General features: G+C 41.0%; 1 protein-coding gene across 9 annotated transcripts in view; it reads left to right on the forward strand.

Annotated features, from left to right (window-relative positions):
* LPIN2 (lipin 2) overlaps positions 1-14,460 on the forward strand; it is a 113,770-nt gene that overhangs the window by 54,681 nt on the left and 44,629 nt on the right. For 8 of the 9 annotated variants that reach the window (XM_063653456.1, XM_063653458.1, XM_063653457.1 and 5 more), the window contains exon 2: positions 12,265-12,465. In XM_063653456.1, coding sequence (XP_063509526.1) covers positions 12,265-12,465 — 201 coding nt within the window. The other variant, XM_054460460.2, reaches the window with a different exon arrangement.

Genomic DNA, 14,460 nt, shown 5'->3' on the forward strand with positions numbered 1-14,460 from the left:
GTAATAGTTTAATATCTTTCATTATTAATTATAAACAGAATGTTGAACTGATTACAGTTCTTAATGATTTTACTTCTTGCATTTCTCTCTAGTTGCCAGTCAGGTTAAATGTTCCCTATAACAGCATCTGTCACCTCATGTACAGAGGTCAAAACTGGGCATATTTTAGCCTTGATGGGAACAGACAAGAATTAAATTATCAGAAAGCTTCATGACAAGGTCTTATTTTCATTTTGGGAAATGAAGGGAGAAGCATTAAAGAGAAATGTGGCAACAGGAACCATTTAGTTTTACAGAGCTATGATAGTGCGAAACAAGTTTGGCCATGTGAGTGTTGTCGGGGCTGAGGAAGGGAGTTGGGGCCCCCTTTTGAGGGTGCTGCTTGCTGTTTTAGGATCTCCTTAAGCCACACATGTTATTTTGAAATTTAACGATAAAATTGAACACTAGTTTTTCTTGCTCTGTTACCAGGTTCTATTGCTGAAGAAAATTAATGTTCTGGTACATTATTGAGCACAGGAAAATTAAACTATTGTTTCCAGCCATTTTCCTTAAAGGCTGTGCTCTGTAGCATAATTATATTGGGTATTTTCATAAAAGTCAGCTGACTAGTAGAAAATGGATAACTTTGTGGTTGTGTTTCACTTTGTTTTCTGTAATAATCTGCAGTTACAGCACCCTTGCTTCTGCCTCGGCTGACTTCACACTGACTTCCTCTGATGACCAGCAGTCTCTGCTGCAAGTTGCTGCTGGGCTGCTCAGTATTCTCCAGAATGATCTACATGGCTGTCATTTGTTCTCACGGGGATATTTTTAGATTTACCCATCCTGAGGCGGTGTCATTTTTGTCACTCACATAGACTAGATTTATGCAAGTTTTTCTCTGAGGTCTTCAGCTTCTGGAGGAAAGTATTGGTTCTGAACACATGGGCATTGCTTTTGGGACTTTGGGTTAACTTCCACCATAGATTTCTTTTCTCTTTTTTTGTTTTGTTTTGTTTTGTTTTTTGATATGGAGTTTCACTCTGTCGCCCAGGCTGTAATGCAGTGGCGCGATCTTGGCTCACTGTAACCTCCGCCTCCTGGGTTCAAGCGATTCTTGTGTCTCGGCCTCCTGAGTAGCTGGGATTACAGGTGCCCACCACCATGTCTGGCTAATTTTTGTATTTTTCGTAGAGAGTTTCACCATGTTGGCCAGGCTGGTCTCGAACTCCTGACCTCAGGTGATCCACCCACTTTGGCCTCCCAAAGTGCTGGGATTACAGGCGTGAGCCACCACACTCAGCCTGTTTTTTTTTTTTTTTTTTTTTTTCAGTGCATGGTTATATGTATCTTCACTTACCTCTTGAATTTTACTCTAAGTCAGTGAGATAAAACATAACACTGTGTATATTTCTCCCTCTCCTTGCTGATTCTGTTCACTAGGTCTTGCATTCATTCATTCATTTATTCATTGGTCCATTCATTGATCCAAAACCACTTATTAAGAACCTACTATTGCTAGGCACTGTGCCAAGCTTTCAGGAAACAGTGAAGCTTGCGGGACTTTTCCCTTCTTTACCGGAACTCAAGAGTTTGAAGGTGGCCTAAATGTTCATGCCGTGTGGTGAGTGCTGTGGTAGGGAGAGGGCAGGGGGCCTTGGGCACTCACAGCAACGGATCGCATCTTGTCACCTCTGCTTTCTTCTCAGCCACTGAGCCCACACATCCTCCCCCATCATATTTTTGATCTTTGCCATTGTGCTCTGGGGATTCACAATCTGTTGTGGATGTACGTTCCTTTTTTATCCCACTTCCTCCTTACCCAGGAAACCTGAAACATCCTTGCTCCTCTTACAAAATACTAGATTAAGATGAAAACTGGTATTGGCTTTTGAAGAATTGTCCAGAAAATTATTGGGCCGATGGTGGGTAGAAGATGGGGGCTGGTAATTTTTGAAGATGAAATAGGTGATGTTTATGGTCCTTCCTTAAGTTATACCTGCTGAAAAGCTGAAGTAGACACTGTTGTTGAGTAAAGGTCTGGGCCGCCACTCGGAGAGAAGGTGCATTGCTATACTGGGAAAGCGTCTTCCCTTTTCTGAGCCCTACTCAGTCCAACAAAGCAGTTCATCTGTTTATAGAAAGTAAGTGTGTTGAAATCATCATAGAGAAGGGAACTCAGTGAGCAGAAGTCTGAGCTTTCAGATTCCCTCAAAGGAAATAACGTGGTGACAGATCCAAAAATCCTAATTTAAAACTTATCAGCCCTGAGAACTAAGCTTAAGGCCAGCTTCCTATTTTCTCATTTTTAAACAATTAAAATTTTTTTTCTTAACAGATTAAGTTGTTAAGTAGAATAAAGTGTTATCTGGGTTACATTTGAAGCATGTTCTTGCTAGTTTTGCCAGGCTGATATTTGCAGGAGGGTGTTTTAGGGCTTCAGGTGGCTTTATCCAGTCAGGATCTAGCCTGTCTGATTTAAGTCCTTTGTTGGCAACATTGGAAATGGACTCTGAACAACCACGCAAAGAAACTTATGACTGGCTCATCGTTCAGAGAGATGCCAAGTGGGCAAGAGCCAGGGCCACCTGGGGTGTCAGTGTTCCAAGCTGGTGGGTCTTCTGCATCCCATCTCAGGTGGCCCAGCCCTCCCAGTCTTGGGTGGCCTTTGCTCTCCATACACATTTCATGAATATCTGTTTGGGCCAGATGTCTCCCACCCCTGTCAGCCAGCAGATACCAAGGCCTGGGTCCCATATTATAGACATGGCTACTGGGGGCTCACCCTTGTGTTTCGGTGCCTCTCTGAGCACTGAAATCATTGAAATGCAGGGAGCCCTGTTTTTACCTTCAGATCTAGCCATTGCCTTATGTGTCTGTTTAAATTCCCAAACAGAAATATTGAATCAGAAAATCCCCTCTTCTTACTTACGTAACCCAAAGGTTGATATTGAGTAATATTTGGTTGTAATTGTGGAAGGGGTCCTTAGGAAAGCAGTCTTCCCAGGCCAGAATTTCTGAGTTTTTTGACAGAAGCACTGCCAGTTCTAGAATTTAAGTATCATAAAATAATCAGGTCAGCTGTCATTAAAATGTCTAAAATTCTATTACTATCTATTGCTTCCACTTCTGATCCACACTTAACAGACCTTGACATCTTTATACGACAGAATGTGAACTTGAGACCATAGCAACTTAGTCTGCATAACAAACTTAATCAGGCTTAAGAGGAGAAAGTTCTTGCAACGGAGCCTAGAGTTAGTTCCCAAACGTGGGTGTCTGTCAGAATCATGGGTAACAGATTTTTAAGACCTTGTTTCCAGCTTTTTATGTAGTAGGTCTGGGTTGGGGTTCAGGAACGTGTATTTGTTTTTATCCCCCTTTCCCATATTTTTCATGAATGAACCTACATTCTTAAGCACCAAGACTTGATTCTATTGCAGACAGTCCAAGGACCACTCTTTGAGAAATACTGACCTAGAGTGTGCTCCTTGCCAGTTTTCCTCATTTAGTGGGGAAAAAGAAGTTAGATATAAAAACCTCCCTGACTGTGACTTCAAACAGTGGAGGTGATGGGGTTGCTCTGATTTAGAAAGACAGAGTTCGTGATCTACAGGGAATTGATTAGAACCTCAGATCCTCCAGAGCACACCTCATCCTGGCTAAATCTCATTCTCTCAGGAGGGAGTCCTCTGAGGCCCAACACCAGCTCAGAAAGATTCAAAAACTCCCCTGTATTTTTTCTCTGTAAAAGACAAAGGACAGGACAATTCCCAAGGCTTAGAGCCTTTGTGTAGTCAGTTTTCTGTTGAACTGATTTTGGAAGTAGCACAAAGTAGCAAGAACTCTTACTTTTACATGGAACTATGCTTCCCTAACCTGGCTCATCTTCATAATTAGTTCTTAAGCTTTAAAACAGTCAGAAATTTGCATTTTCTGACTGATTGATTTTCATGCACACAAACTTTTGAAGCAGTGTGGTAGTAAGTAATGTTCTTTAAGTTCAACCTTGATAGGAAGTTCCCCACCAGGTCTACTCTTTTTATTTCCATATCTCTAAGTTGGTTCATGCAACAGAATTTACTGAATGCCACCTATGTGCCAGAGGTATTTCTAGCTGTCTGGAAATCGTGGCACGGTCCTCACCAGTTTCCTTGCCCTTAGTATCAACCCTTAGTCAGTCATCAAGACTAACTGATTCTTAGCTCCCTATGTGTCTCTTCTGCCGTAGAGCTGTGCAGTCTCTTGCCTGAATTTGTTGTGGTGACTTCTGAAGTAGTCTCTCCGCCTTTAGCTACCTCTTCTCTAGTTCATCCTCCCCCTGTGACCTAATCCTGTCGCTTCCCCGAACAGAAGCACTGATTGCACCCATTGTCCACATGATAAACGTGCACAGGGTCCAAGGTCTTGCGTCATCTCACTTTTGTCTCTCAAACTTAGCACACTTTCCCATAAGCTGTTCTCTCTGCCTGGGACTGCCCACTGGGAACCTTCCTTCCTTAATCTGTTCAGCCCTTTACATATACTTCAACTTCTAGAACAAATATTTTCTGCTGCGTGAAGCCTTACCTAACTCTCCCAAGCAGATTTTTTCTCTTTGTTCTCTAGTCTTCCTAACAGTCTCCCAAATAGCATTATCGTAAGGGATTATATAAGACAGTATTTGTTATATCTCTTTCAAGAACCAGCGTCCTCTGAGAGAGGATGAGGGCAGAATTTTGTTTATCTTCATAAGGACTTACTGTAGTGACTGGCGTGAAATAGGTGCTTAATTTTGACTGTGTGAAAACTGAACTGTACCAGAAACAGGCCAGTATAATGGGCATCTTTTTTGTGATTGTTTCTGAGTTGAACCTGTAGGGGGATTACATTGAGAGGCCTTTCCTGGGTAAGGCTTCTTCCAGATTTCCTTTTTCATTGTGATGAAAAAGCTGTCTGGGTACTTGGTATATTCAGGAAGTTTGCTGGGAGGCACTGGGTTTTCTTTTACAGAGTCTGTACAGGGACTAAATCGTCCTAGAAATGAAGGAGAACGCTTTGACTAGTCACCCTACACTGCCGGGGCAGCAGGAGACCCGCTGTGTTCTTGAGGAGACATTTGGGGCTCTTTCACCACTGAAGGTCTAGGAGCGGTGAGTGTTAGATGCTCAGCTGTCAGCACTTCTCATGGGCCGTCTTAGCTTCAGGGAGACCGCATGGGCTTTAATGGACCATCTATTTTGTGCTCCTAGGGGTAGGCCAGGTTGTTCCTTGTGCGGCTGCTATTTTCTATTTCTTGTTTTATAAAGTGAGAATTTAAAGGTAGCTAATATAAAATAATACAAAACTAAAGAAACAAATTGGCGTTCTACTATGATGGGGAAAAGAAATAACCAGGAAGTACAAAGTAAGGCATTTGCTTGAATTTAAATGTCCGAGAACAGCTTCCCTCAGAAAGGTTGGATTCCCCGTCAGGGCTTGGCGTCGGGAGTCTGTGGTGCTGCTTTCAACTTATCCTAGACTGCGCTGTGTTGTATACTTTTCCTTTCTTCTGTCTAGCTAAGTTGTAACCTCCTTTCGTTCTTTGTAATACCTTAGCATCTGGTGGGCACACTGTAAATGTTTTGTAAAATGTTGACTCGGTTAAGCACCTACACGATGTGGGCAAGCCCCTGGGGGACTGTCACCCCCTGCCTTCCCTGACCGGGGAGAAGCTTGCAGCAGCTGCTGCTGTGGGTACCTTTGCTTGTTTCATCACTTACTTTTGGGGGAAGTTTTTACCCTCCAGAATCCCCCCCAGATTCATATTGGTCACCTCTAGGTTACTCTGGGATTCTTGGAGAAAACCATAGGGATTTAGTATAACTTGAGTTCAGCCCTCAGATTTTTTTTGCCCTCAGGGACACCACATGACCTTGAGACCCAATGATTTAAGCCATGGGTCAGAGGTAGTGGAGAAAGTTGGGACCCTGAGTATAGGTAGAACTGGGTTCTAGTGAATAGTAGACATCTCTTTTCTCAATCTCAAATTCAAAATGAAATTAATAATGCCTGCTAGCATAACCTACATTCTCTTTTTGAAAATCAAATGAGGTATGTTTGAGGAAGTTCTTGAAAAATATTACATGCTAATCAAATGCAAACTGTAATCATGGGTGTCCTGAAGGAATTTGGTCCAGGAGCACAGGGGCAAGCTGGAATGTTTACCTACATCCTAGGTAACAGTGTCCTGTTGTCTGTTTCCTGAAGCATCTGGTGTCTCTCTTCCCTCCTAGCATACTCCTCATGTCTGTGAGCAGAAAGTTAGCGGCAATGGCATGTTCTTTGGTAAAAGCTATTTTAACCTCTGTCCATAAGCCTCACAACATGTGGTGCTCCCAGTAGTCTGCTTTGTAACACTGGACCATGGTCCAGCGGGAGGGTTAATAGTAGTGGTGTGAGGAGACTTGGAGGGTGAGTATGGCTTCTTTGGACTCCCTGTAATCATTTCATCTTTAAGTAGCCAAGTAGCATTAAGTAAAAATGATACTCAGATTGCTGAAAGCAGCCCACTTGCAGTAAGAAATCTGGAGGCTTCATGAAGGCTTTTATCGTGTTTACTTAGAGCATTTCTGTTACTTAGAGATGCAATTAAGGGCTTAGGTTCTAGGCTCATACTTGAGTTTGAATATTAGCTCTGCCACTTAATAGTGTGCTGACCTTGGATATTTCTGAACCCGAGTTTCCACATATAAATGGAAATACCAAATCCATGGGTATCTGTGAAGACTACATGAGATAACATACAGGTTAACATAGCACTTGACACATGAGAGACGTGTGACAAGTTTAGTTGTGTGTTTGTTGGTAGTAGTACTAACGGTACTAGTACCGATTAGATATTTGGAGATAAACTTAAGAAACAGATTTTGAAACGCTTAAAATTGTGGTTTAGAATGTATCCATTTTGAGGCCAGTCGTGGTGGCTCACACCTGTAATCTCAGCATTTTGGGAAGCCAAAGCAGGTGGATTGCTTGAGCCCAGGAGTTCAAGACCAACCTGGGCAACATGGCAAAACCCCGTCTCTACAAAAAAATACAAAAATTAGCTGGGCATGGTAGTATATTCCTGTAGTCCCAGCTACTCCGGAGGCCAAGGTGGGAGCATCGCTTGAGCCCAGGAGGCGGAGGTTACAGTTAGCAGAGATCGCACCATTGCAGTCCAGCCTGGGCAACACAGTGAAACCCTGTCTCAGAATGAAAATAAAAGTAAATAGAATGTGTCCATTTTGTGCTGATAATTTATGAATTTTTTTATTGTTTTTAAACTACGTTGTATCTCTGATTACTCTTTTCCTTAACAAAAGTTATTTTTGATTGAACACATCAAGTAATTGAAATAATTTTAAGCAGTTTTTGTAGGAGGGGGATTGGTATTTGAACCTATTTACTGATGCTTTTTTTTTTTTTTTGAGATGGAGTCTCACTCCGTCGCCAGGCTGGAGTGCAGTGGCACAATCTCAGCTCACTGCAACCTCTGCCTCCTGGGTTCAAGCGATTCTCCTGCCTCAGCCTCCCGAGTAGCTGGGGCTACAGGCATGTGTCACAATACAGGCCAATTTTTTGTGTTGTTAGTAGAGATGGGGTTTCACCATATTGGCCAGGCTGGTCTTGAGCTCCTGACCTCAAGTGATCTACCTGCCTCGGCCTCCCAAAGTGCTGGGATTACAGGCGTGAGCCACCGCGCCTGGCCCATTTTATTTATAAATCCATACTCCATATAGTGATTATTCATTTTAGTTTCTTTGATGCTAAGCAAAAGGTGCTAAGCTGATCTTCAAACTTTTGGTGAATAACGAAATCTTGAAAGCTACCCATTTATTCCAGTGTGTGTCCTTTTATACCTTAAAATATTTGATAAGAAAAATATGATAGTGGGCACTGTCGAATTTTATGCATGGAGGACTAATTTGGCATATTGAATTTTATATGCGAAGGGCCATTTGGCCTCTAATAAGTATTGTAGTTGCTTATTTTCTACTGCTTTTTTTTTTTCTTCACTTTTTTATTTGAGTAATCAATAAGTACTTCTTTTTCTTCAGAGCTCCCAATATTTAATCCAGCCCATGGGAAGGTACCTAGGCCTAAACAGCACACTGTATATTACATACACTGTATAGCAGTCAGGCCATATCCGAGCCATTGTGTCTAGTTGTCTTGAAATATCGTTTTTAAAGATGGACATAAATGTCATAAGAGTCAAAGTAAACCCAATCAGTTCAAATATTTTAAGGAATAAGAATGTTTAGCCTAGAATAGATGAGACTCCGATAAATTCTTTGGTGTGTTGTGGTTTCATTTGGAAGAGCGTGATGTTCAGTGTGACTTCTAGTGGACATAATAGTTTTCTGACATTTTTATGGACTTCTTGGTAAAGTAGCGAGTCTCTGTCAACTGTAATGATGCCAAAACTGAAATGCAGCATAGCATGTGATGTTTAAGAAGAGACTTGTCTTAGTCAGCTTGGGCTACTGCAGCAGAATACCATAGATGGTATTTGGCTTAAACAACAGACATTTATTTCTTACCATTCTCACAGATCAAAGTGCCAGCCGATTGGGCTCTCTTCCTGGTTTGCAGACTTCTTGCTGTATTCTCACAAGGAAAGGAAAGAGAGCATGGTCTAGGTCTCTTTCTCCTCTTAGAAGGACACTAATCCGTCACATGGAGGCTCCACCCATATGACCTCATCTAAACCTAATTGCTTCCCAAAGGCCCTATCTCCAAATACCATCACATTGGGCATCAGGGCTTCAACATATGAATTTGGTGGTCGTGGGGGACAGAGGGAGGTCATAGATATTACTTAACTTTTCTAACCCTCATTTCTTTTTTTCTTTTTTTTGAGACGGAGTCTCGCTCTGTCACCCAGGCTTGAGTGCAGTGGTGTGATCTCGGCTCACTGCAACCTCTGCTTCCCAGGTTCAAGTGATTCTCCTGCCTCAGCCTCCCAAGTAGCTGGGATTACAGGCACATGCCACCACGCCCAGCTAATTTTTTGTATTTTTAGTAAAGACGGGCCTTCACCGTGTTGGCCAGGCTGGTCTCGAACTCCTGACTGCCTCAGTCTCTCAGAGTGCTGAGATTACAGGCGTGAGCCACTACACCCAGCCTTAATTGTCTTTAAAAATAGAAATAATACCACCTCTAAAGTAGTTCTGAGATAATAATATGTAAGTTTAAGAATTTGGGATGTTATGAGCTTTCAAAAAAAGAGTTGCTTCCAGCGTGATTATTGTTAGAGTATTTCAGAGATGTGTTAGAAGCATTTTTGGTATTTGTTAAAAGAATGGGCTGGATGTATTCTTCTTGTTCCAAGAATCAGCAAGTGCACTTTAATATTTTTATTTATGCCCGTAAGCCTCAAGATAGGGATGCTGCTCTGTGACCATTTTTCATTTCCACATTTTGCTTTCTGTGTGGGCATCTCCAAATGAGCCTGCCTTTCTGGTTATATATTCTGTCTTTGCTTTTGCTCTTTTTTCTCTGTGACTTCTTGTTTGTTTCTTTCTGCATGGCTCTCCCTTGGTCTCTGTCACTCTCCATTATTTATTTTCTCCTCCCACATTTTCCCTCGTCATTCATGATAAAATATGAGGAACAGTTTATAGTGTGTTATTTTGCTATATTTTTTAAACATTTGGGTTACATCATTGTGTATCTTTTCTGCTGCTGGTTCAGAGTGTGGCTTTCCCAGGTGTTGACCAGGACAGGTCTGACTTGGTTCTTATTGTGTAGCTATGCTGGGCTAGCATGTTAGGAATAAGGTATATGGCGCTAGATTCTGCTTCAGGAGCAGGCTGTTTAACATATCCCTCATGCCTATGACGAACAACTGCGTTTCCTCCAGACATAATGATGAGGAAGCCTCTTTCCCCAGCTTTGTTGGGGTGACCCTTCTAGCAGACAGCTGCTCATCATTCCCAGGGTGTAGCACGTTAAGCTACAGGCCTCTCTTTACTTTTGTTTTACCAGCCTTCACAATATAAATGTCATTGTTTCATTATCTGTCAAGAGAAAACCAGTTATTTGACAACCTGTATTTTTCTACATTTAGCAACTGGCATTTACACATTAGGTTTTCCCATATAACAGCACATCCCTTAACCATGGTAGTTAAAATAATCTTGAATAGATACAGTTACACTTAATTATGAATTTTATGCTGTAGTTGATGGAAGCTTGTTACACATTTATGTTTATAAGACTTGTTTGTGGCTAAATGTCAATGCTTGAAAGCATTTTTTTGTTTAAGAAAAGGTCTAACAATTACGATTTTTTTTGTTTCTTGTAATAAAATTCATTTTAACATTGCCACCACCATTCAAGCAGTAATACCAAGATTGACTGCTTGGATGCTGTTTAATTCATGTGTGTGCCATGTAGGTAAAAAGCATGTTGTGAATATGCATTACTTACAGAATATGAAAAGGATGCATGAGATCTAGCTGTGTTATTTTTTAGAACCATGTGAATCTACGGTGACCTCAAAATAGAAATTTAATTATTAAAAACATAATGGGATGTTATATGAATATTTTGATGAAACACTATTTCCTCCCCACACTTTTTTTATGTTTCTTATTTTTTAAGTCTCATTTATTACTAGTTCATTTGTTCATTCATTCAAGAAATGATTATTGAGCACTTGATACGTGCTTAATTTGGTTTAGCTATTGAGGTCAAATCAATTATTCCAAAACCAAAACCGTCACCAGATTATAATTGTTTGATATCACATAAAGGATGTCATCTTATTTTGTTATTTAGGAGTAAGTTTTGCAGCACAAGCGTTTTCCAGCTCTTCTATGGGTGCATTTAAGGGCCTTGGTAACATTAGTTTTAAAATATTTTAAAAATTTCTTCCAGGGTAAAATTATCATGGCGATGCTTCGTGGTGTAGAACTGATGGGCCTTGATTACACATTCATCTGCATGTAGGAACAGGAAACAATTTAGAATCAGGGCTCTGCCGTGGCCACTCATCTGTGAAGAGCAGAGTGAATTTCTGTGCAGGCAGATGTCCTGGAGGCCCCTGAGTTTTCCCAAGAAGACAGCGTTCTTTCTCCCAGTTCAGTTTTGGACTCACCTGGCAACACAGAACATGCCCTCTGAAACTTTTCAGAGCATGGACCTTTAAGCTCAAGGCGGCCTCCAAGCTGGGTGTAGAGAAACCATGAGCTGCTTATAGCAGACAGCTTGGAGAGCAGTCAGTCAGTCCTGTGGTTGGGTGAAAGTTGGCCTCTGAATTAGCTGGAGCATTGGAGGGACTCTTGGTTACTCTCTGTCATTCCAGTCCCCAGAATGGCTTTCACTGAATTGTGCTTTGGCATTATATTAGGGGTGTCAGCGTCTAATGAATAAAATGCAGGGGTGTATTCAATAGCTGGAAGTGAAATCTGACATTAGGACTGAAGGGGGGATTTGGTTTTTATTAGTGGAAAATTTGGGGATGGGGCCAAGGCAATAAAGCCACCCCGGCTTTAGCTGTACTTTCTCTCCTTTGAGCCTTTCTGGAGAACTCCTTGCAGACCTTTTGATTGTGATTTGAATAGTGAATTGAGGTTGAGGAACAAGAGTAAAACCCTTTTCTGTGCTTTGAACTTTGTAGAACTTGATTGCATGTTCCAGTTAGTTATATTGAGTCATTGAAGGGAGTTTTCCGTAGAAATAATGTTATAAATGGGCTAGACTCAGGCAGACTTGCCAGAGTTTATTTAATCTAGCATGTGTCTGAACCATATTATTCTGATAATAATAGTTCCTTACAAAATGTAGCTCTCACTAATTTATTACATTGGTTCTGCTGGAAGATGAATCTCTGGTTTCTCCTGGGGATGATGTTTGTTTTTTCTGTTTGGCTGCTATGGCCAAAGTGGATGCAGTAGCCCCAGGTTCCAAAGGGTCTTGGGCAGGAGGTCAGGGTTCTTTGGTGATTCTGTGCTGGTCCTGAACTTTGGGGAAAAAGTCCCTAATGGCAGTCAGTACTATCCGGGTTGCTGGAAAAGGAAAGGGAATGCCTCAGGCCCTGGCTGGAGCAGCCTCTCAGATACAAAGGAGAATAGTCTCGGGTGGTCCGTGTGTGGAAATGCGTAGAAACAGCGGTAGCATGAGACTGTTCGGTTCAAAATTAACAAGGCTAATGATATGAAATCTGGCGTACAAGTGAGTAGTGTCGTTTTTGTTATGACTGTTATTTCTTTGTCATTGTCAATAGATCACAAATGTAGTGTTAACATCTCATCTAATTTTTGTTTGTCGTAGTCTCAAACCATGAATTATGTGGGACAGCTGGCTGGGCAGGTGATTGTCACTGTGAAGGAACTCTACAAGGGCATTAACCAGGCCACCCTCTCTGGGTGCATCGATGTCATCGTGGTACAGCAGCAGGATGGCAGCTATCAGTGTTCGCCTTTTCACGTTCGATTTGGAAAGCTGGGAGTCCTGAGATCCAAAGAGAAAGTGGTGAGTGTCCTCAAGGAGAGGAAAAGTCATCCTGAGATTCAAAGAGAAAGTGAGTGAGTGTCCTCAAGGAGTAGAAAAGTCATCCTCAAGGAGTAGAAAAGTCATCCTCTATGAATAAATCGCAATTGTGAGTTTTCTGGGCCTTTTTTTTTTTTTTAACCTGAATGATATTGAGACAATGTTATGAGAAGTCAACCTTTATGTATTGCTTTTGAAGTTACTTTGAAAACCACAAAGCTGGACTGCAGAAGTCTCTTCAAGGGAAAGGGAAACTGAAAATTATTATAATAATCTTACATGTTGCAACTCAGAAAAGCAAAACAGAAACTAGATGGGGGAACTTAGCCATATTTAGAAAAAGAAAAATTTCCTTTACCTTATATAGTATTTTTAAATACTTAGGTTAATACCTTCATACTAATTGTAAATGGAATAGGTTGGTATAATCAAGAAAACACACACACACACACACACACAAGAAAACACACACACACACACACACACACACACACGTCTCGCTTTGTTGCCCAGGCGCTAGAGTACAGCGGTGTGATCTTGGCTCACTGCAACCTCTGCCTCCCAGGTTCAAGCGATTCTCCTGCCTCAGCCTCCCAAGTGCCTGGGATTACAGGCACATGCCACCACACCCCCCTAATTTTTTGTATTTTTAGTAGAGATGGGGTTTCATCTTGTTGGCTAGGCTGGTCTCGAACTCCTGACCTCAAGTGATCCACCCGCTTCGGCCTCCTAAAGTTCTGGGATTACAGGTGTAGAGCCACCGCACCTGGCCATATTTTTTTTTTAAACGAAATTAATTAATGCCACATTTTGTTTGTTTTGACAAAGCTGTAAAAACTTTTGTAATATAAATTCTGTTGTTGATACCAGGACTTGTCCCCATATTTGACTGAAATGCTAACCAACAGACCATAGGCTGGTTGACTTTCGTTTGTTTTAGGGAAGATTCATTCAGGAAGAAGATATTTGTGTAGGTTTTTCTTTTTTATATATCCTCTTCAGGTTATGGAGCAGCTGGAAGTTTTGCTAGTATATCTGATGTCAATCAAATTAGAAAACAGAGCTAGTAATAACACTTGTCAGGTACACAGTAAGATTTCTCTTTCTACTCTTGCCTTGCAGCATCTACTTAAATAACATAGAAAGGCTTTGTCAAGCCTATGTTATTTTAAAGCACAACAAAAGATCCTCACCATTTTCTGGCACAGACCTAAAAGTATGTGGTAGAGGACCACTGGTGTAAGTCGAAAACATTTATTTTCAGCTTTTTGCTATTTTATATAGCTGATCTTTAAATAGAAATTTCCCTCTATTTAATTAAACTTAAATGTTATTTTGAGAGTGAAAGAAAATAGATTTCACAAAACTAGATATTCTTTTTCTTTTTTTCCTCCAGGAAAAACGTCTCATTTCTAGTTATTACAAAATCAGTTTCCACTGGAGAACCACATTTCAGGGTAGCAGGGCTTGTGTGGTCTGGCCTCTGTTCAGAGTCACCCTTTAGAAAGCAAAAGCAATTGCAGTTTACTTAGGGACTTAGAAACTTTCCATTGCAAAACAGTGTTATTTAGCCATAGTTTAGCTTCTCTGAAATTTTTTCTTTCTTTGTGGTAATACCAATAGTACTTCAGACTGGACCTGTTCTGGGGGAATTGGCAACAAACTGAAATTTCCCGTTAGTTGTGTATGGATCTATTGTAAAACTGCTGATAAGGTATCATCATCATTTTTTTTTTTTTTTTTTTTTGCTGGGATTTTTTTTTATCACATTGGATCAGTGTCTGGCCTTTCAAAATGGAACCTGAAGGCAGATATATTTATAAGCACGTATGCATCTGTAAATGGTGACCAAATAGATAAAACACCTTTTCCTGCTTGCTGTGTGCCTCTAATTTAGGAAATAATACAATTCCTGTGCAAAAGCTACACAATCGTTGTGTTACTGTCTTGTCAAAACGTTGCATTTTTAATAGGAAT

This window comes from Pongo pygmaeus, chromosome 17 (assembly GCF_028885625.2).
Source record: "Pongo pygmaeus isolate AG05252 chromosome 17, NHGRI_mPonPyg2-v2.0_pri, whole genome shotgun sequence".
Lineage (NCBI taxonomy): Eukaryota > Metazoa > Chordata > Mammalia > Primates > Hominidae > Pongo > Pongo pygmaeus.